The following is a 23,799-nucleotide window of genomic DNA, read 5'->3' on the forward strand; positions in this document are numbered from 1 at the left end:
ATAATAGTATTATTGCCCACCTAAAGGAGATGATGACCACCTTTAGCCACCTATAAATTCTTTCTGGATGTGATTTTAATTTGAGTTTTTATTTATGTAATAGACCATGTAGTTTAACTACTAATGAAAATTCTTGAAGTTTGTAAGGTGATTTCATTTTCTATCATTTTATTGTCAATCTTAGTTTTTGGCTTTGTGTGATGATTTGAATGTGATGTTAAACCTTATTTTTATTTATATAATAAATTTTGTAATTTAGGTGTTAATTGTTTATTTTTTAAGTCTATATAACAACTTCGTCATTTACTAATCTGTTATTGTTCTTACTTTCTTAGCTTTATGTGATATTCAGAATAAGATAATAGTCTAAAAATATGTATTAATGCTTCTTTTATCATTTTACAAAATATCATTGCATATTTTCACACATTTCATAATATTTTTATAATGTCTCTAATTTTTACAATATTTCCCCTCGACATTTCTAATAATTCTGACATATGTCCTATATTTTGGCAAGCAAAATTTCCATCAACATCGACATTTTAAACATTGGTACATATAAAGGAAAATAACCTAAGGAATGCTATAGCTAGTCTTGTACATTTCTCAAGGACTTCAAGTTGCGTGTCTTTTCATCACTAAACAATCTTTTTGTAAAACTTTCTTTATCACTATCTTGCACTATTCATAGCCAACTTCTTCTTTCCACACGATTTTTTTAAGCTCATCAGTGATAAATAAACGTTTGCTACAAGTTCATTCTTAACTTTTCCTGGAACTAAGAGATTAACTTGGGCTAAAGACTATACATGATAATCATTAAATTATAATCATGATAAAAATATTCATGAATATAATAGAATGATTAAAAAAGCACATGATAAATTTGAACTTCAAATGTAATACCTCAAACAAGCTGACATGTGTGTATTGACATGGTATAAAAGGAATGGCATTTCTACCCCATACATACCGTCAATTAGCTATTTAATAGTTCTTATTTCTTAAAATATGTACTTGGCAAATTATAACTTTAATAAATCTTATATCATGCGAAGGTTCAACAAGAGGTGTTACTTGGCTGTTGATTAGTCAATTTGGGGAGCATGATAGCATCAAGAGACTCCAAGAGGCAAGGCAACGTGGAGGCAAAGGAAAGGAATTCTAACACCATTGTTTAGGTGTTATACTAGGAGAGAATTATATTACCTTTTTAATAATGTTGGTTAGGGTGGACAAGTTATGAGTAGGGGTGTAAACGGATCGAATTCGAATCAGATCAAGTAATATTTGAATTCGAATCCGATTAGAAAATATGGTAACCAAATTCGATTCAATATCCGATGGATATTGAAAATTAATATCTGAATTCAAATCTGATTAAATATTTGAATATTCGACTTGATTCAAATTCGATTAATTAATTATTATAGATAATTAATAAATATAAAAATAAATATTTTATTTTTATAAAGTATATAAATATATAAATTATATAAAATATTTTATATATTTATATAAGAATTAAATAATCGGTCAAATTCATATATTTATCGAATCGAATCAGGTCATATCCGAATTCGAATCCGATTAACTATTCGGTAAGAATAGGATATCCAAATTCGACCAATTATATATTCGAATTATCCGAACTTGATTCGATTATGTAGAATATCGAATTCAAAATCGGATTTTCGAATACCGTTGACACCTCTAGTTATGAGGGAGAATAAAAAGACCCAACTCACCATTCCATGGTTATATAAGGCTCCAAAAGATATCAAAAAGAAAGAAAAAGCTCTCTTTCTCTCCCCTGCCTCTCTCTCTAGATATTTGTAGTTAACTCTTTTCTAATTTTTCTAATCTCATTGGATCATTCTTTTATTTGAAGTCCTTCCAATGCTGGCCATAGTGGGTGTATCCTTGTAGTACAGATGTGTTTTAGGGTTATTACTTTTACATGACAGTTATAAAAGTGTTATTTACCATTGCATTGTAATTTGTTAGTGACACAATGACGCCCAATGAAACCCACTTTATAGAATCTCTCTCTCTCTCTCTCTCTCTCTCTCTCTCTCTCTCAATTTATTTTGCTTAATATAATAGAAACTAGTGAATGATCTCGTACTAAGTACGGGGAAATTAATGTCATACATATATACGTGCATATATACATACATACATGTATATATATGTTGTCAGCATACGGTTTTTGCTCAGTCCACCACCTGTACCCCAATTCACCCCAAACACCCGATCAAACCCATCCAACCTCTCTGAAACACCCAAATACCCAAAAAGCCCATCTTTCACCCTGAGAACCCTCAGATCCACTATTAAACCTACCTGATACCAATTTGATTGCCCCAATTGACCATTACTTACACCTCAACCATTAGATTAGGCACAATCACCAGACCCAGGACCTCCCAAAACACCTACCCATGAAATAAGAACTCAAGATTCCTCCGTTCACCTGTCCATCAAACAAAGATTTCACTTTGACCCCTCTCATACCCACAACCCATACCCACTTGATCCGAACACATCTAAACCAATCAAGCCTTTCCAATCACCCCAAAATGCTAGGAAACCCCTACATATGAAATTTCAACCCAAAACATCTCTATTTACCCTCAATTACATCAAGACTCTATTTCACGGTTCCAGATTGATCAGTTCCATGTCTATCCAATCCAGGCCCATTTTACTCAATCTGACTTTACCAATCACCTCAGATTGTCCAAAAACCCAACCCTATGAAATTAGACCCAAAACAGCCTTTGTTTGCCCGTTGATCGAATCCTTTCTCGATTTTCCCAATTTGGACCCAATTAGGCCAATCTGATCCCACCAATGAACTAGAATGCCCGAAAACCCCACCTTGCCAAATTTCAGCCAAGAATACCCTCATTTACCCTTCCATCTAAAAAAATTACATTTCAACTAATCTCGCTGGCCCACTCACACAAAACTCTTCTCAACAGGCAAACCCAGCTCAACCCTCCACTTTTTGACCCAAAATCACACACCATTGTACCAAGAACCCCGGTTCAACCCTTGAACTCGATTTGACCCTTTTCCCAAAATTACCAAAATACCCCCTTATACTTTCTCCAAAATTACAAAATTACCCTCATACCATTTAAAAGGGACCGACCACTACATTTCGCCCTAGATCCGGAATCGAAAGGAGGCTCATGTTTTGATGCACTATTACTCTTCTTCCCCGATTGACCCTCACTTACACCTCAACCATTAGATCAGACACAATCACCAGACCCAAAACCTCCCAAAACACCTACCCGTGAAAATTGAACTCAAGATTCCTCTGTTCACCCGTCCATCATACCCACAACCCATACCCACTTGATCCGAACACATCTAAACCAATCAAGCCTTTCCAATCACCCCAGAATGCTAGAAAACCCCTACATATAAAATTTCAACCCAAAACATCTCCATTTACCCTCAATCACATCAAGACTATTTCACGATCCCAGATTGATCAATTCCATGTCTGCCCAATCTAGGCCCATTTTACTCAATATGACTTTACCAATCACCTCAGTTTGTCCAAAAACCCTACCTTATGAAATTAGACCCAAAACTGTCTTTGTTTGACTGTTGATCAAATCCTTTCTCGATCTTCCCAATCTGAGGCCAGTTAGGCCAATCTGATCACACCAATGAACCTAGAATGCCCGAAAACCCCACCTTGCCAAATTTCAACCAAGAATACCCTCATTTACCCTTCCATCTAAAAAAATTTCATTTCAACTAATCTCGTTGGTCCACTCACACAAAACTCTTCTCAATAGCCAAACCCAGCTCAACCCTCCACTTTTTTTACCCAAAACCACCCACCATTGTACCAGAACCCCGGTTCAACCCTTGGACTCGGTTTGACCCTTTTCCCAAAATTACCAAAATACCCCCTTATACTTTCTCCAAAATTACAAAATTACCTAGTGTCATTTAAAAGGGACCAAACACTGCATTTCGCCCTAGAGCCGGAATCGAATGGAGGCTCATGCTCTGATGCACTATTACTCTTCTTCCCCGATTGACCCTCAATTACACCTCAACCATTAGATCAAACACAATCACCAGACCCAGGACCTCCCAAAACACCTACCCGTGAGATTTGAACTCAAGATTCCTCCGTTCACCCGTCCATCAAACAAATATTTCATTTTGACCCCTCTCATACCCACAACCCATACCCACTTGATTCGAACACATCTAAACCAATCAAGCCTTTCCAATCACCCCAGAATGCTAGAAAACCCCTACATATGAAATTTCAACCCAAAACATCTCCATTTACCCTCAATCGCATCAAGACTCTATTTCACGGTTCTAGATTGAGCAGTTCCATGTCTACCCAATCCAGACCCATTTTACTCAATCTGACTTTACCAATCACCTCAAATTGTCCGAAAACCATACCTTGTGAAATTAGACCCAAAACTGCCTTTGTTTGCTCGTTGGTCGAATCCTTTCTCGATCTTCCCAATCTGGGCCCAGTTGGGATAAAAAGTACTATTCTATAAAGAGAGAAACACTAAGCAAGTATGTTTCCAAAAAACGACTAACCGCAAGGTGAACCGGCCAATTGTTAATTATTGGTCCAAATCCTTTATCCATATGGCATGTTGGTGGGACTCCCATCCAAGTAAATTCCAAGGCATTTGGTAATTCAAAATGCAAAATCTTCCTTGTGCAATCATTCCAAATTTCAAATTAAAACAAAATTAGCGAATGTCTTACCGCCTCCCTTTGCTATATCATTTTCAACATAGTCAATGCCCACAAAGAACCCATTTGCTTTTATTGTGATAAATGTGCAAATTAGAAGATACAACCTTGCGGCTAATCTTGTATAAATCATTCTACGCATACCAGTCAATGTAAAGACCGGGCAAAGTGCTAGAAAAGAAAAGAAAATAAAACCTTCAACCCACTTGTTTTATTATTCAGGGTTGTATTGATCTGTAAGAAGCTTGTTTACTTTAATTCAACAAATTCAGAAAGCAAAAATGAACTAACAAAGCTAAAATCATTAGTTCAACCTAAAATCACGGAATAGAGATTCCCTATGCAGACAATCACACAGTATATTCATTCTCCTAAATGGCGCTGAATCTCAAACAAGACCCTTCAAACTCTTTCACCTCAAAATAATTGTGTCAAGTTGTTGTCTCTCATCCCCTTGAGTAAGACCCTGAATTGTCGAATCCACATAAATCTTCCCAAGCTCTTCAGTCCTTCAAATTCTTATCGTTCTTACTGATCTTACAAGAAACCCTAAATCTCATATGTAAAGAGTGTCAGAGGCAAAGGGATCTTCGATCTTCTTCAGGAACTCTTTGAGAGAATGTTTGAGTTGCCACTTGTCAATGGATTTGATGGAGGAATCCAAGTAGTAGATTGTAAGGAAGAACCAGTGTAGTAAGAGACCACTTTCAATTCCTTGGGTTTCTGATGGCGGGAGTGACTTGGAGGTCCAAAGCTCATTTTCATGTCTCTCACAAAACAAGCGTTGGTTTTACCATGTTTTGTTGATTTGTTCAAAACCCTCTTTTGAACATATAAAGGAAAAAAGAATCAAGTAACAAGTAGGCTGATTAAAGTTAGACCGGTTCAACACAAAGACCACTGGCCTAGTTAAAATCGTCTATTTGTATTTTAGTCGGCGGTTAAATCAACGCTGCCGCCTTAGGAACCTCTATGCCGACGGCCATAATGAACCGCCAGTCCAAAACTGCTGGCTTTGCCGAGTTTTCTTGTAGTGACTATTTATTAAAATTAGTTAACTACCTTCCCTATCAAACAACTATCACTAAAACCATTTGAGCCTACATGATCATTTGGCCCCAAAATTAACTAAGGACTCTTCTAGTATTCCTTTGATTGTCTGACTCTCATCAAATGGCTTCATCAAGTGCAAGAAGGAAAAGAAATGTCTCATTCAAAATCAAAAAAGTAGCTTTAGATATTGAAGAGAGGTCTTTATTTAACTTTGCTCATAAAGATATTCTGGAAGGTCGTATGATTGAATTTTCCTCTCTGAAGAAGGAAGGAATAGACCTACAAAAACCATTAAATCTCTAGAAAAACTTAGTATACTTTCACAAACCCGTCTACCCCACTTTTGTATGCCCCTTTTATTCTAACTTTGTTTTAAAAGAATATGAAATTAAGACGACAGTTAAGGGAGTTAAAAACAGTTATCTTTGGAAAAAAATAGGTAGATCTTTAGGAATTAGTAGTGAAGGGACTTCCAATTCATGAAAAAAAGGAAATGGTCAGAAACCTTGGAATTTAGTTATTTGGATGCACTCCAATTTTGAACAATCCTTTAATACTCTCAACAATGGAATCATAGATCTATGAGATCGAGATAGATATTCACTTTAATATTTTAGGACATGTGGAAAAAATGTATGGAAGCAAAATGATAACAATTCAAACAATTGACCTAATGCACATTAGGATTGGAAAAGTTGAGAAAAATGATAGAGAGGAATAGACAAGAGTTTCTTGGTTTTTAAGAAAGAGTGAATGGAGCAACTGATGACCTCCAAAAAGGATCATCAACTTTCTATGACACTCTTAGGCCATGTTTGGTTCGCTGCCACTGGCCTCGTTCTTTTAAATCTTACTAATTTTGAAAAAGAATGGGCAAGAATGAATGAAATGTGGGTGTTTGGATAACCATTTCTTACCGTAGGACTCATTTTTCCCGGAATGAAACTTGGGTCTCTGGCAAAAAAACATATGTATTTTGTGGCACGAAAACTATTCGTGCCCCATTTTCCATTTTTTTCATTCAAAGTTTGAACCTTGACTCTTTGTCTTTGCTCAATGGAACCCTCCTCCCTCTCTCTCTCTACAAGGTAAAATCAATCTGTCTCAAGTTTAGTGAAGTGAAAATTCGATCTCTCTGCAGTTTAGGTAAAATTTATCCCTCTTCTTCTTCTTCTTCTTCTTCTTCGCATACAGAGTACGATGCTAAGATTGATTTCTCCAGTAAAAACAAGGCTAAGATCGATCTCTCTGTAGTGGTAACTTTGATATTCTTCTTCTTCTTCTTCTTTCAAATTGTTGATTTGTTTGGTTTTCTACTAGGACATTGATTGGTGAAGCAGCAACAGACACAGGTGAGAATTTCAAATTTATGTCATGCTTCAACGATGGAAAAATATTCTATTTCTTTTGAAGATTGTGTTATTCGATTATGTTTTAGCTGCAATCATCATATTTTGAAATTGTAATTTATGTATTTGAAATTCAAAATTTGTCTCTTTTTAGCCAGTTTAATTGGAAGTTAAATGACACATGGACTTTGAATCATTGGAATACTGAACTGATAGGGTCATTGAAAATCTCAAATTTCATGACCTATGAATTGTTTTTGAGTGTGTTGTAGTCTTTACCTTCTTCCATGTGTCCTCCCTTTCTAAAGCCTTTATTTTAGTAGGAAGTAGGAACTTGGACTTCAAAATGGTCTTATGTCTTACATGAGATCTTTAAATAAGAGACTAATGAAAATTTGCCTTGAGAGTTCCCTAGCTTTTTATTAGTTTGTTTGCTTTCTTAGTTGTAGATTTGATAGAGCAAGTATCAAACATTAAAAGTAGAATGGAAGCAACAATGGGGGGAGGGGGGATGGAATCAGGATGGAGCCCTTATTCTATTAATGCAAGAGAAATATCATAGTAAATGAGAATCTATGTATATGTATATGTATAAATTGGAGAAGGGGAAAAACAAACAAATGAAGGATGGGGCTCTTGCCTCTTGCTATGTTGAATGAGGTAGAGATACTAGGATGCATGTGTGTGTGTATGTATGATATGTGGCCTGTGGACCTCACATCAAAATCGGACATCATTAGAGTCTATGTCATATGCTACAATTCTCTCACAATATCAATCAAAATAAATTTAATACCAAACCTACATGTGATTGTGTTCAAAGTTGTGAGTTTATTCCTTAGATTTAACAATCATAAAAAGAAACAATAAAATTTGTTTTCTAGAATGATGTAAGAACAAAAAATTTGAAAATTCTTCTATGAAGATGAACCAATTTACCGATATTTAGTTCATTGCAAGGGTCATGAACTATGTATTGCTTCATCATGAAATCATGAACCAATTGATTTGGTAGTCCAAGGATTGGTCCACAGATGCATGTTAAGAAAATTCTCTAAAGCATTCATCAAAAGTAAGGTTCAAAGTATCGAAAACGCCAAGTCTATCAGAAAGACAATTTTAAGAGATGTATCGGGATACACATTGGATACGCATGCGTATTGGAGAAAAACTAAAATACGCATAGATATGCTTGGAAACACTATAAATATTTTAATAAATCATAAAAATACACCAACAACACAAAATACAAGACCTCAATGAGGTGTATATACATTGAATTAATATATTTTAATGGTTTTATGAAGAAATATGTTGTAGGTAATTATAATTTCGTTAAAAATCCTATGCTTAACTATAATGTATAAATTATAATTCTTAATTTTTAATGTTTTATGGGATAGGAAAAACTCAACTATCCTGTCCAACCATAAAACATGCATTGGCACAACTTCTAAGTGAAAATATAATCAATAATTATTTATTATTTATTTTTAAAAATTATAAAAATAAATAAATATTATATAATATATTCAAAAAATAGTTATTAAATAAGAAATTTCAATTGCTTTGTGGAAATGATATATCATCCATAGAATTATAATATATTCAATCATTATGATCAGATGATAAAATTTAATTAATTAATTAATTTTTATTCTAAAAATATAAAAATAAAAAATAATTATTAAAGAAGAAATTTTAATTAGTCTATGGATATGAAAGATCATCCATAGAATTATAATATATTCAACTGTTGTGATCAAATGATAAAATATAATTAATTATTATTTATTTTTTTATTCTAAAAATATAAAAAATCAAAATATACTAAAGAAGAAATTTTCAATTGCTCATTGGATATGATAGATAAATATATAGATCTAAAACATATTTAGTTTTTATAGGCAGAGAAAAATTACATGTTCAATTTTTTTGTAAATTTATATTTTCTCCAAATATCTTCATGAAATTTCCATAAATTTATCAATATCACAAAAAAATATGATTTTGAATGTAAGAAATGTAGATCAACATAAATTTAAAAATTCAAGAAAAAATTAAATCACAAGGTATTATAAAAATTTACCTATTTCTGCCATATTTTTTCAAAATTTGAAAAAAAATCCAAAAAAAAATAATAATAATGATTCACACTTGTTTCTTGCAATTTTTTGCAAATATAAACTCTAGGAATGAGGTTTGGAGTTTTAGAGTCATTTGGGGATGAAAGAAGGCTTATTTCAAGGAAAAGAATCTTGTTTTTCCCCCTTTTTTTAAGTTTTTGGCCATATCTTTTTCGTCGATACGCTACCAATACGCCCCGATACACCCCCGATACTCCCCAATACATCTTCGATATGCCCCGATATGGGTCCGATATGCACGAAAAAAAGATGAGACACCTGATTTCCATGCATTATCTCGTATCTGTTTTTCAAAGATACGATACGATACACCCCTAAACCTTGATCACAAGAGGTGGGAAACCCTTAAGTTATTGGGGCACTTGGCACCAAAACAACAGTTTATTGAGACTAGCTCACTCGAAGTAAAGTTAAGCAAAGCAAGAAATTGTTGGGACCTCTATGGTTTTCTATTTATTAATTGAATGTAGTGATTCATACAATAATTTAAGTGCTTGTAGAAAGTGGGTTTTGGACTTAAAGACTTAGAGATGAAACTCTCTTATCTAATGTGCAACACAAACATGGAAAGGCTAACTACCATGTGAATTTTGGAGTTATTAGGATTTGGAAGAATGGAATGGCAGTTTACATCTAGTGAACCACTTTCTCCATGGCCTTATCAATGATGGGAATTCTATGAAAGAATAGAATGCTGGGAGGCAAATGGTTTATTTTATGCAGTCTTAAGACCTTGGGGGATTGATATGTATATTGTTATGAAGAACACCTCTATGAGTACACAAGTTGTTAAGTTTTATGATTGGAATGAATGAGCATGTTTCACTAGATGAGGTGGAGGACATGGGAATTTGTATGTAGGAAGTAGAAGGAACCTTTTTAGTTACAACTAGGGGTGGATTCGAGCCGAGCCGAGCTGAATACTACTAGGCTCAAGCTCGGCTTGAAAAAGTTCTACAAGGCTCGAGCTTGAGCTCGAGCTCGGTTTGAGCCAAAACCTTGAGTTGGAGCTCGACTCGAGTTTGAGAAAAAATAATTTATAAAAAAATTATATATAAAAATATTTTATTTGATATTTAAAAATTAAGAATTATAATATTTTTATTTTATATATATATATATATATATATATATATATATATATATATTCGAGCCAGCTCGCAAGCCTCATGAGTTGAGCTTTAGTAGGCTCGAGCTCAAGCTTGGTTGAAGCCAAGCCGAGTCGAGCTTGAGCAACTTATGAAAAGTTTGGCTCGTTGCCACCCCTAGTTACAACCATTATTTTTCTCTTATGACAAGAACGCTTGTTTCATGGTAAGTCTCATTTGTATACCAGCTATCCCAAACAAAGAGATCTTCCTTTCAAGTTTCAATATATGAGATACCCTTTGGAATATGGGTGTTAAGAGTTGCTTCTTCCGAAAACTGAAACTCTTCCAAGGTTAACTTCTTTATTCAGATGAAAACCACATGGATGCAGCCATGGTGTCATCAAGGTGATGAAAAAAATAGCTTGAAAACATGTCTTGGTTCACTAAATTGATGGGTTTATGTTGATGTAGGTGGGCCTGAGGGGGCTTTGCAGTGCATTACACAGTAATAGGTAGGGGGCATGAAGGTTTACCCAATGAATTTGAACCTACAACCTAGCTCTGTTACTAGTTTCTATGTTAAGGGCTTACTGTTGTGCCAGAAGTTGAAGTTGATGATAAGGGTGCAACTTTATTTACTTATGCCTTCCATCTAGAAGTATGCCTTTATAACCTATGTGTAGCTTGATTGTACATCATCTCATGTACTTTCTGTTTTCTCAATCAAGGTAACCTCTTTTCTCAAAGGAAGTATTCCAAGTGGGCCTAAGGGGCAAGCTCTTTTTTTATTCTTGTTTGTAACCATCTGATCTGCATCTAGATTTTAATCTATGTATAATAATGAGCTAACCATCTAGGAAAAATATTCTCTTTGATTTGAGCATTTCTTAAGAGTTAGAACAGTAAGTCATTTAGTTTAAAACACTTCAGTTATTAATAGCAATAACAATTAATGTTGATTCAGATTTTGATATTTGGATCCCTTGACCAACCTATGAACCACCAATTCTGAAGCAGAAAATGTAAATGAAGCCTCACAAAATTGGGTTAAAGTTGGACCTTGAACAAATATGTACTGTACATTTGATATTACAAGTAAAACTTGGTATTTATATGAAGTTAGAGACCCGTGATAAAATCCTATTGCCGCTAGTGTTATCCATAGGACTGTGTGGTTTTATTGCTTATATCCTATTTCCTTCAACGTATGTCAACAGTTGAAACCATTACTACTATACTAATATATCAACACAGGAATGGGTGTGCATGGACTAAAAATATACCTAAAAGCCAAGCTGGCTGATGGGTCATCTAATCGTACTTCTCAGGTTAATTGGGCACAACCTCATTGCTGATCTCTTAATGCCTCCAAAAAACCAGCCTAATGAGACCAAATTTGCATCTAGCTTCATATATACTGCAAAAATTTCAAGTTGGTTTTTTGCTCATGCATAGAAAAAATGTTGAATTTACTAAAAATTCAAACTTTGTACCAAAAAATCATGAAAATTGTTGTAAATAGATTTAAATCATATATAAATACATTTCTATATGATTGACTCTTGACTCTTTGCATCAATTATGAATTCAATCAGGTTCATGGGTGTAGGCTATGCAGTACTAAAACTCACATATGAGATTTGTTGGCTAATAATCATTCAAATAGTTCCTAATACCTCTTTGCAGACTATCTTTTCTTAACCATTGCCTTCTATTTGTGGCTACAAGAATTGTCCAATTTACCATCCACTTGGATTGAGTTTTTGAGCTTGTTAGACGGCTTGGATTGATAAGAAACAATTAAGTCATACAGATTAAAGGAGTATAAACTATGAACAAGTACATGTAGAAGGTGCTCTCCAGAAAACAATGTTATTATTTTGATTGATGTGGGCCCATATGCTTCCATGATATATATTTTCCATTGAGTGTAGTATGTATACTTGTGTTATTATTTTGATTAATAAAAAAAATGAATGAGAATGCAATTTGTAACCAAACATGTTACAAATTTTATTCATTCTTGCTGCAAAAAAATTCTTTTTTTTAAGAAAAAAGTGTTTGGTTTGTAGTGATATTTTCTCATTCTTCCCATTTTTACTTATTCTTTTCTATCTTAGAATTTCCTCTTGGGTAAGAATGAAAAAGAATGGGAATTAAGCCAAACATGGCCTTAGCTTATCTGTCAAACTTTTATTTGTAAGATATTACTTGAAGTGCTCATCCAACTATGCTATTGGTTAACTCGAGTAATTTAGGCAATTGCTATATTATTGATTACCCATGATTATGATGATTTTGTGAGAAGGGTTGATGATTAACAGTTCAGCATCCTCATCTTTATGAGTAATATGCTTTTAATGTTATTCTTGAATCATTCATGATGTATATTTCAGATATGCCGTTATTCCCCCTCTGTGCTCTTGAAAGTTTGTTATTTGTATTTTGTGAAAGAGGGGATATATGGCATGAAAGGTTTTAAATGCATCATTTTCTTAAAAGCCTTCAAAATAGGGGGAGCAAATTCAATCTCACCCCTAAAACAAGCAAGCTACCACTCTTGGTCTAGATATTCAATTGAAGTAGATTCTTTAGATGCATAAATTTATTTTCCAATTGATATATTATGATACTTGACTATTTTTCTATTCATATCATCTAAATTGTCTATATATGTTTCCTTCATTTTTATTGATGACAAGGGGGGGGGGGGGAGTTTGATATTAGTTGAACAATGATTGTTGCAGAAATCAAGGGAAGAGATGCAAATGAGACGAATGCATCTTCCCAAATATAAAGGAGTTTACCTCCTATCATGATATTTGCAACAATCCTTTACATATATGTTTGAGGGGGAGATTAATTGAGATGTTCCCCACATATGATTTAGGGGGAGTTTTAGATTAACTACCCCATATGTGGTTCAAGGGGAACTTTGGGAAATTGTTGGAGTATTTCCCAAAGTTATGAATGATTCAAGGGGAATATACTCATATAAGTTCCTCATGTGATTCAGCGGAAGCTAAATGGTTATACTATAATTATGACATCTCAATGTTTATTAACCATTTAGTTAAATGAGCTTAAATGTTAACATCTATTATGATTAATTGAGACTATGAAAATTTAGTTTATATTCATTTTATGAATGCCATATTCATTATGTCTTGTTAAATAGTTTAAATTCATTGTACATCATTAAGGCTGTGTTTGGTTCGAAGGAAAAGATAAGGAAAGAAAGGAAAAGATAGAGAAACATTTACAAATCTTGTATAGGTTTTTTTTTGTCTTTCCCTACATTTTACTTCAAATCAAACATAATCTAAGTAGAAGCATCTATGTAGCATATTGTTCAAGAGAGTAAACTTGGTCCGCTTAACTTGAGCTTAACTATTTGCTATCATTTTTTATTAATGATTAGTCATCATAAAAAAGGGGGAAATGTTAACTCTATATATTTTGGTAATATTAAATTCATTGAGAATACTAATGGTGTATTATAACAGTGTTAAGCATGCAATTAACTTGACTAAAGCTTCTTTGAGTTCAATTATATTAAGCAATAAGCATGATTGCTACTTAAGACTTTTGTCAATTATGATGATACAAATGTTCAAATCAGACGTTCGAGATTTTATCGGGACCCATTCGATAGGTTGAGCTGATTCTCGAAACACTTGACAGGTTGTCACGGGGATAATCGTTGGGGCCCTGTGCGGCAATCGACGAAGATAACACTTGTTACAAGGTGGCAAATTATATAAACGTTTTGTATTCTTACACCCAAGACGCCAGGTAACACCCATAATGAGACACCTTGAAGGTTAATGGGCCTCATATGGGCCCACAGTGACACAGGGACAGCCTGACAGGATATAGCGAGGAAAAGAATTTTACCAAAGCGTGCACGGTTATTTTAAAAATTTACCTTCAGGACATGGCTCCAGATGGTTGCTGCCTTGCTGGATCCCGAAGAAATCCGTCAAACTAGACTAGAAAAGAAAAGGAATTTTCAATTTTCTATTCTTTCAATTTCTTGATTTTCTTCCACTCGGATTCCACAGGTCGTGGCATCGGTACTGGATTTTGAGATTGTTGTTTCAAGCTTTCATCCGAACCCTAAAGTTCCGTGCTTCGATCTTATCAGTTATTAGTCTTGTGAAAATACAGGAGGAACGGAGACGAAACCCTAGTAAAGGAAGGAGAAGGAGAACGTGCAAGGTTTTCTTCCATGGCGACGATGGTGAGCTCTGCGAGTGGCCTATTGGCGATGCTGAACGAGCAGCATCCGTTGTTGAAGCTTCACGCGCTCTCCAATCTCAACACCTTTGTTGATTACTTCTGGCCCGAGATTTCAACTAGCGTTCCCGTTATGTATGCTCTAATTTCCCTTTTTCTCTTTGATTGGTTCAAATTATTGCGAGCTTGCAGTTGTTTTCGTCAAGATTGCAGATCTCGGAACTGTCTTTTGCAGGACTTCTTAGGATCCCGAATGTGGGAGTAGAGCTTTATGATCCTTTCTTACATAAATTGTAGATACAGTTGTTGTAAATTGGGGTCCATACTGGTTTCAAACTCCACTCCGTGATCACTTTTGCTGTTAGAGAGAAGTTGACTTCAATATATACATTGCACAGTGTCCATAGTCCAAGCCTTTCAAATTTGCCGCTTCAATTATGTTGGATGGATGTGTTATTTGTTTTCATGCCGACAGCTCACTCCTTTACTGTTGTTGTATCTATCCATATGGGACTTGCTGGAGTCCCTAGGTTGATTTACATGACAAACTACATTACACCCAAAGAAGATAAACGTTGTCATCACAATCTCCATTCCTTCAGGACCATTACAGTAATTAAAGGAAGGAGTGAGTGTGTGAAGTAAGGGACTGGTTAGGAAACTTTGTTACAAATGAATAAGTAATACATTGGAATACTGTGTTTATTTATAAAATTTTTGTTTCATAGATTTCAAGTTACCAAGGTGAAGGATAGGGGAACTGGGGGGTGTGTGTGGTATGAATGATCTTCATCAAATAAGTATGAAATTTATATATAGAAAATCAACATATTCATAACAAATAAAAGAAGAAAGAAAAAAAAATCCAGAAAATTTCTTGATTGAACCCTAACAAATAAGACATAATAAAAGAAAACTAGTATATAAACCCACAAACTGAATAATTTGGTTTATTAGTGTCTATTTTATTATTATAGTCAAAATCATCTAAGCCTTATTCCAACTATACGGGGTTGGCTACATGAATCCTGCTTCACCATTCTGTTCTGTTAGTGCCATATCTATTGTTAAATTATAAGTGCTTAAATCATTAGATACTACTTCAACCCATCTCCATTTTGGTCTGCCCCTAGCTCTTCTAACCTAGTCAATTTGTAACAGATCGCTTCTTCTTGGGTGCTGTAGGTGGTTGCCTATGCACGTGACTAAACCATCTTAGTCTACATCCTTTCATTTTGTCACCTCTTGGAGCTAATCCTAGGTTCCTTCGAATGACTTCATTTCTGACTCTATCCTTTTTAAATTTTCCACTCATCCATCTCAGTTCAGGATTCATGACAATAAGAGTTTGGAAAAAGTTTTTAGTGCTGGCTGCGAACCTGACACAACTCCTTTATTTGGGCTTGGGACCGCAGTGTAAGACAAGCTCACACTAACAGACAGACAGAGTTATAATCTCATAACATAAAAGAGAAATATCATATAACCTTGTACAGAAATGTAGCTGCCTAAGCAAGGTGATCATCCATGGGTGCCTTGTTGCCAAGGCATTAGGGGTAGATTCGAGCCAAGCTGATCTGAATACCTGGCTATTGGAGTTTGGCTTGCCAAAACAATGTTAGGCTCTAGCTCGAGCTTGATTCGAGCTAGAGACTTCAGCTTGAATTTGGCTCGGCTCAAAGGCTTGCAAATTCGAGCTCAACTACGAGCCAAGCTTCCTATAAAAGCTAAAAATATACATATAAAAATATTTTTTATTTTACATACAAAAAAATAATAATTATAAAATTTATTTATTATTATACATAAAAATAAAAGTATTATTATATATAATAAAAATTATTTATTATATATGTATGTATATATGTATACACATGATAAATAATATATATATATATATTATTTTACATACAAAAAAATAATAATTATAAAAGTTATTTATTATTATACATAAAAATAAAAGTATTATTATATATAATAAAAATTATTTATTATATATGTATGTATATATGTATACACATGATAAATAATATATATATATATATATTTTATTTTACATACAAAAAAATAATAATTATAAAAGTTATTTATTATTATACATAAAAATAAAAGTATTATTATATATAATAAAAATTAATTAATATATATGTATGTATATATGTATACATATATGTGAGGCTCGATTAGGCTTGCGAGCCTAACGAGCTGAGCGTCATTGGGCTTGAGCTTGATTCAATTAGCAAAGGAGCCTATATATTGGGCTCGAACTCGGCTCAAAGCTTGGTTTAAACTGAGCCAAATCGAGCTTTTCACGAGTCGAGCTTGAATAGATCGTGAAAAGCTCGATTCGTTTCCACCCCTACTAGGCATTGCCTTGACAATTGTGTTTTTGTTTGATATTAACTAGTGATTTAGAAGGTGCATCCCAGGCGTGTCTAGGTGCTCAGGCTAGGCGCATTTTAAGGTATGCGCCTAGGTCCTAGGCGCAACACTTTCAAAAGGCGTGTGCCTGGTGTGCCTTACACTTCAGCCCAGGTGTGCAGCCATGCGCCTTTTTAATTTTTTGCACCTTTTTATGAACCTAATGGCTGGGCCAGGGGCTCTGCCTTTGGACCCTCAACCAAGCCCCTCAAGGCGAGCCCAAACAAATCCATGTTAGGGTTTTAAATTCTTAATCCGCTTTGGTTTATTTGTTCACTGAAGCTTTGAGAGCCCCCCTATTTGCTAATGTTGTTCATTTATTCATCCTACTAAAATATCTTCTTAAAATACAGTCAACATTATAAAATCATTTATTTTTGTGTAAGGATTAAGAATTTAAGACCCTACCATGGATTTGTTTGGGCTTGCCTCAAGGGACTTGGTACAATGGCGGCTTGTAGAATCAGGAATGCAAGATGTTTTACATCACATTAGCTGTTTGAAGTAATGCAATTGAAGAAAAAAAAGAGATTGTGGGTTTTACATGCTTGAAAATGTTTTATATGTTTGATTTTATTTTTAAATTTTCATTTGAATGCGCTTTACATGTTATTTTCATGTATTTTAATTTTAGATAATAGGTTTTCTAAAACATTTATTTTAAAATTTAAGTTTATATTTTTATTAATATTATGTTTAATATTTTCTTAATATTTTTTTAATTTTCTGATCTTTTTTAACTATTTTGGCATTTTTGTATTTTTGCGCCTTACACTAATATTAACCTATCCAAATATTTTCAAGTTTCCATCATATCCATTGCTTAACAAATAGCATTTTTTTTTATCAGTAAAAGCTTAACAAATAGCATTTTATTCACATCATTTCATGATTGAAGGAGAGTTTAGTTGAAGGAAAAATATGTCATTGGTTATTTTCTTTGGACCTCATACATCATTTTATGATTGAAGGAGAGTTTAGTTGAAGGAATATGTCATTGGTTATTTTCTTTGAACCTCATTTTATTTCATTTCAGTGGAAATTGCACAGGAATTGCATTTTTCTCACCCTTATAGATGCTTTAGGTTTTTGCAGGGCTGGTATCACATTTTAAGGCATGCACCTTGCTTCAACCTAGGCGTGGCCTCTTTCACAAGATCCATGCCTGGTGCACCTAGGTGCATGCCTTTAATAAGTTTTCTTTTTGGTTATTGTTTAACATCTTATGTGTTTTACACCATTTTATTAGTGCTTGAAAATTACCTTTCATTGATGCTTGTGCACTAGTAATAGTTTACAAACCTTTAAAACAAAAAAAAGGGACTTTTTGAATACCCAAAGCTCTAGTTATTGGTGATAGGATCTCAGCAAAATTGTCTATCCAAAAAAAAAAAAAAAGATCTAAGATAGCAAAATTTCCACTAAAGAAGCAACACCAGGACAACTGATCTGCGATCTCTAGCCATAAAACAGACTGAACTATGGCGTAAATCATACAACAAACCCCTTCATATATACTGGCCCAAAAATTTGGGTCAGTTGCACTGCCTTGTTTCATTTTTTTCATAAGCAACAGTAAATATTTCATTCAAGAAAATTATTTATCAAAAAAAAAAATTTCATTCAAGAAAATTGCCACACTGGGTTGGGAGATCAGCTAATGCTTTTGCTGATGTCTTGGCAAAACAAGGGATAAATAGGGAAACATTGTTCTGGGCACAATTGTAAATATTGTTTTAATTTCAACAATCATGTTTTCTCTGTTGTAGTTTCTGTATTTGCTGTTTGGAGAGGCTGCTCCTCGCGCCTCTGAGGGGATCTTCTTGTATCTATTCATTATTTTAATGGAACTGATGTTATTTACAAAAAGAAAAAAAATTACCACACTGCTCCAGAAGAAAACAGCAGGGAAAAACATATACAACAGACCCAAAGGTGATACAAGATAAGCTCCTAAACACAAGGAACTCTAATTATAGAAGTAAAGGAAATTACAAATTACAACCTGGCCCTGGACATCCCCATTCAAACTGGTTCCTTGCCACCCATCCTAGCGAAAATATCTACAAGTCCATTAGAACTTATAGGCACCCAGTCAAATGAGCTATCAATATGGAGCCCGAATATTGTGCCTGTCTCACCATGGACAATTAGTTCATGCTACAAAAGTTTTTCACGACTGAAGGAGGGCATTTTCGGTGGTGGTCCTTGGCTCCTTTCTGTAAATTCAAGAGGACATATTAGGGAATGGTTTCAAAGACCAAAATTAAAGGAAAAGATTCTGCTGGAAGTAGTTTCCTTGATAAGTCACAAAGTTTGAGGTTGAAAAAGAGGATGTGGGACTTCTTCGTAAAGGTCAATTAGAAAGTTCCTTGACAAGTCACAAAGTTTGTTTTAAGTTCTTTTCTTTCTAAGAGGTAGAATAGAATATGTGTGTGTACATATGTATGTATGTATGTACATATATACATGCATATGCATATGTGTATGTGCGTATGTATATATATGAAAGGTAGCCTGCTTCTCTCCTGGACTGATGGAGGCTTATGTAGTAGTCAGCTTCCCACCAGAATGTCTCCTTGGTCAAAGAGCCAAGCCAGCGCAGGAAGCACGAAAACTTGTGTGAATGATGTTTTCTTCTCTGCCCTCTCCTCTCCAAAAGCCAAGAGAAAGACTGCATCCCTTTCCTTTGGTAGCTATTTTCCCAAGGATAGCAGTATACACACATATATGTTTGCGTGTGTCTGTGTGATTCAGGTCTTAACTACTTTGGAACAGCCAAAACTGATTCCAACCCAAATTATAATCAGGACACATAATATAGACACAGACCCTATAAGTGGTTTGGTTCGTTTCAGGTCTGTCCAATGCATTGACAACCCTATTGACATGCTTGAATTGTCAAGTGTTTGAAGCACTTTGGCATGATCCACTTTCATTTCCTTTCACTTTCACTTTGAATTTGTTTCATGTTTCATGCTTGTGTATTTTGATTTAAGCTAATAAGCTTAAATAAAGCATTTAATTTCTCTTAAAGTTCAGGTTTTCATGTATTTTTGTTTTTATTTTTTTTTAAATTGTGCTTTACTTTGTCCAGTTATGTGCCTTGTACCCTGGGAGCTAGAAGGCTTTGTACTTTTCTTGCGCCTCTTGCTCTTAAAACTCTGGTATCACCTAAAGAGCAGCCTTCACATTTTGGCTTTGCCCAACCATTTCTTTATCATGGGGATCAGTCTAATTTGTAAACAGCTTTCACATGTACGGGAGGGATTCTTTCCTTTTTGTTTTGATTATCCCCCTTTTGTCATCTTGATCATCATTTAAATCTTAACTCAATTCTTTGTGTTCAGCCATATAAATCTTTTTCTATAGTTGCATATTTCTAGTAGGCTATTGCTCCCCTTTCATCAGTAGTTGTGTTATATGCAATTAAGGATGTAATCATATCAACAGAAAACAAAATAGGACTCTGTTGCTGCTTGGTTTTGTTTTGTCATCTTTGGGAACATTGGAAAGGTGGATGCATGTAAAGAAGGCTGAAAATAGGCATTGCCTTTGATATGACTGTTTTTCCCCGTTTATTGCTGTCAGCATCTTTGTTTGCACTTTTACTCATGATTGATGCATTCTATATACCTATTCTGGTTATAATGGAGCTCAGTTTGTATCAGGGTAAGAGTGAGGAAAAGATTTAATGCAATTTAACAGTTTTGTGCTTCAGTGCATTTTTGCTTTTTTTCCCCCTCCCCTTGATCATGATGTTGCTTGGTACCTTTGACTTTGTCCATAGGGAAGCAATTATCTCGTCTATGTTTAAGAAAGTACAGTTGCCTATTTCAGAATGATAAGATGATTCCATTGATATTCTGTCATACTGTGGTCTCTAAGGTCTTCGCGATAACTATATCCACATTTTTCTTGATTTTGGTTCAGTTCTTGATCCTGGTCTCTTTTTTTGAGATTTTCATTAAATGTTTTATTTGTCTTTCCTGATGTGCACAAATAGAATTGGACATACACAAATGTAAAAGTTTACTTTTTGATTTGACAAAGACATTATCATGCAATGTATAAAGCGTTTATTTCTAGGACATCTATTATTTTTTATTGCTTCATAAGGGAGCATAAAGGGGTGATGGCGGATAAGGTAGGGGTCCTAATCTAAGATCTGGTGGTGAGCTTAGTGGAGTGGAGGAGTGATTAAAGTAAGTAGATTGCTTGTTGTCTACCTAGTGATTTAGAAGGTGCACCTCAGGAGCACCTAGGCGCTTAGGTGAGGTGCTTTTAAGGTATGTGCCTTGCCTAGGTCCTAGGCGCAGCACTTTCAAAAGGCGTGCGCCTGGTGTGCCTTGCGCTTCAGCCCAGGCCTGCGCCTTTTTAATTTTTTGTTCCTTTTTTTTTTCTTTTTTGAACCTAACGGTTGGGCTGGGGGCTCTACCCTTGTACCCCAAACAAAGCCTCTCGAGGCAAGCCCAAACAAATCCATGTTAGGGTCTTAAATTCTTAATCCACTCGGATTCACTTGTTTTGCTCGTTCACTGAAGCTCTGAGAACCCTATATTTGCTAATGTTGTTCATTAATTCATCTTAGTAAAATATCTTCTTAAAAGACAATTAACATTATAAAATCATTTATTTTTGTGTAAGGGTTAAGAATTTTAAGACCCTAACATGGCTTTGCTTGGGCTTGCCTTTAGGGGCTTGTTACAAAGACGGCTCGCAGAATCATTTTTTTTGAAGAATCAAGAAGAAAGAAAATTTATTAAAAGCAAAGGTTACATCCTATCACATTGGTTGTCTAGATGACACACCAACAACATCAAGCACCTACTTCAATTACAAGCCCATTACTTTAAACTGGCAATGCATCTACATTACAAGGCTGTAACACAAGTGAATTCCAGAAATTTCCCAATAAATCAACTTTGGAGCCTTCTGAATTCCAAATTATCCCAACCCCTCCTGACCATCCCTAAGCCTGTAGGTCCACCCATTCTGCACACTCTCCCCAATCTCAAGTCAAAACTTTCCAGTTTTGTTTCCTCCAACAGTAAGACATCTGGTTTGGTGTTTCTAGTTAGAATTCTTACCACTTCCGCCTTTTCCATCCCTCAAACCTCTCACATCCCAACTGAGGATATTCATCTCTCTTCCCCTCCCCCCTTCCCCACTATCCTATTCCTCTTTACTCGTTTTCATCCAAAATTTCCTCTTTTTCCTCTTCCTCATTCCCCCCCCCCCCCCTTGTTCTTCTCTAGGATTTCTCTTTTTCTCTCTTTCTCTTCTTTCTTCTTCTGCTAAAATTTCTCGAACGTGGTTTTGGGCAAAACCTCCCCCTCCCCAGAAGACTAATCCAAGTGATTTTCCAATCTGAACCTCCCTCTATACCAATTTTTCTATATTTACCTCCCCATCTTGTATTACCTCTGAATCAGTTTGACCAATTTGAGGGGAGTGCATAGTTACCTCCTCCTCTTCCCCCTCCCTTGTTTTGTTAACTTCATTCCTTTCTTTTCCTTTCCCCTCTTCCTGACTCTATAGTATTACCTGATTGTCTCCTTTTCCTATTATTAACCGTGTTTTGCGATTCTCCTCCTTTCCCTTCCCTCTATCTTCTATTTTTCTTTTTTTTCTCTCCCTTTCTCCTCCTTTTAAACTCTCTTCACCCTCACTAATCTCCTTATTTAACCCTTCTAGTAGAGGAGTGTCCGGAATGAAGTATTGACTCACCTCCTCTGATCTTGGAGTTGAATCAGTATAGATGGATTCACGATTTTTTCTTCTTACTTTCCCCCCTTTACTCTGCTTCTTTGCTTACTTAGCACCCCCCTTCCTCTGCTTCTTCTTCCTCCGGAACAAACTTTTGAGAAGGGATATGCTCCTCTCCTTGTTCCAAGGAACTCATCTGCAACCCCGTCACTTCTCCTTGTCCGTCATTAAAACTTTCCTCCCTATTAAATCCCTTTTCTTTATGCGGTTCACACTACCTGCAGCTCGCCTGAACAAGACATCCATCATCTACTTTCTTCTCTCCCACTTCTCCATCTTTTCTCCCCGCACTGTGGGCTTTTTCCGCTGTCTCTGTCTTCTGGGATTGGGCTCCTCCCCCGTTCTTGGCAGCCCTCTCTTGTCTTCTTCACCTCCTTGTACACTTTTCTCTCTTCCATTATCGTATATTGTCATTGCCCAGATCCATTTCTCCTCTTCTTCCCCTTCTGTGAGCAGTCGATCTATTCTCAGATGATCGATCTTCTTCTCATTCAGTCGAATGTGTCTTCTTCCAGAAATGCCCCTCTATAGTCCCTCTTTTTTAAATCCCGCCTTTACTTTAAGATTAACCGCCAACCTATTTAGACTGTTAAACTTCTTTAACTTAAATCCTCCATTACCAGCTGGTGCCGGTTCCTCTCTTTCTAGCTTCTTCTCCTTTTTCTTTTGATGTAATTCCTATTTTATCTCCTAACCCATTGACTTTCACCCATTTCTTTTTTTTTTTTTTTCAATTCTTTTCTCATCCCCACCGTCCATTTGTAATCTTCCTTTCATTGCCTTTTCCAGCTCTTTCTCTCCTTTTAATTCAAAGCCTTTTGAATTCCTTGCCTTAATATTAGATTGCTTATCTTTTGGTTTTCCTTCACCGACTTTCCAGCTTCCCAATTAGGCTTGCCTCTGCAATCTTAACCTCGGCCGTGTGTAAATCTTGAAGATTAATTTCCTCCAGAGCTCCTCCCAACA

At 35.2% G+C, this 23,799-nt stretch overlaps 1 protein-coding gene across 2 annotated transcripts in view; it reads left to right on the plus strand.

The window, feature by feature from the left end:
• The first annotated feature begins 14,197 nt into the window (after positions 1-14,197).
• LOC148865261 (26S proteasome non-ATPase regulatory subunit 1 homolog A-like) overlaps positions 14,198-23,799 on the plus strand; it is a 46,236-nt gene continuing 36,634 nt past the window's right edge. The window contains exons 1-2 of one of the 2 annotated variants that reach the window (XM_088977810.1): positions 14,198-14,480; positions 14,575-14,778. In XM_088977810.1, coding sequence (XP_088833936.1) covers positions 14,636-14,778 — 143 coding nt within the window. In that variant the 5' untranslated portion in view covers positions 14,198-14,480; positions 14,575-14,635. The remainder of the gene's footprint in view (positions 14,481-14,574; positions 14,779-23,799) is intronic. The other variant, XM_088977811.1, reaches the window with a different exon arrangement.

The sequence above is a fragment of the Nelumbo lutea genome, chromosome 3, assembly GCF_056320005.1.
Source record: "Nelumbo lutea isolate HS-2025 chromosome 3, American lotus-T2T, whole genome shotgun sequence".
Lineage (NCBI taxonomy): Eukaryota > Viridiplantae > Streptophyta > Magnoliopsida > Proteales > Nelumbonaceae > Nelumbo > Nelumbo lutea.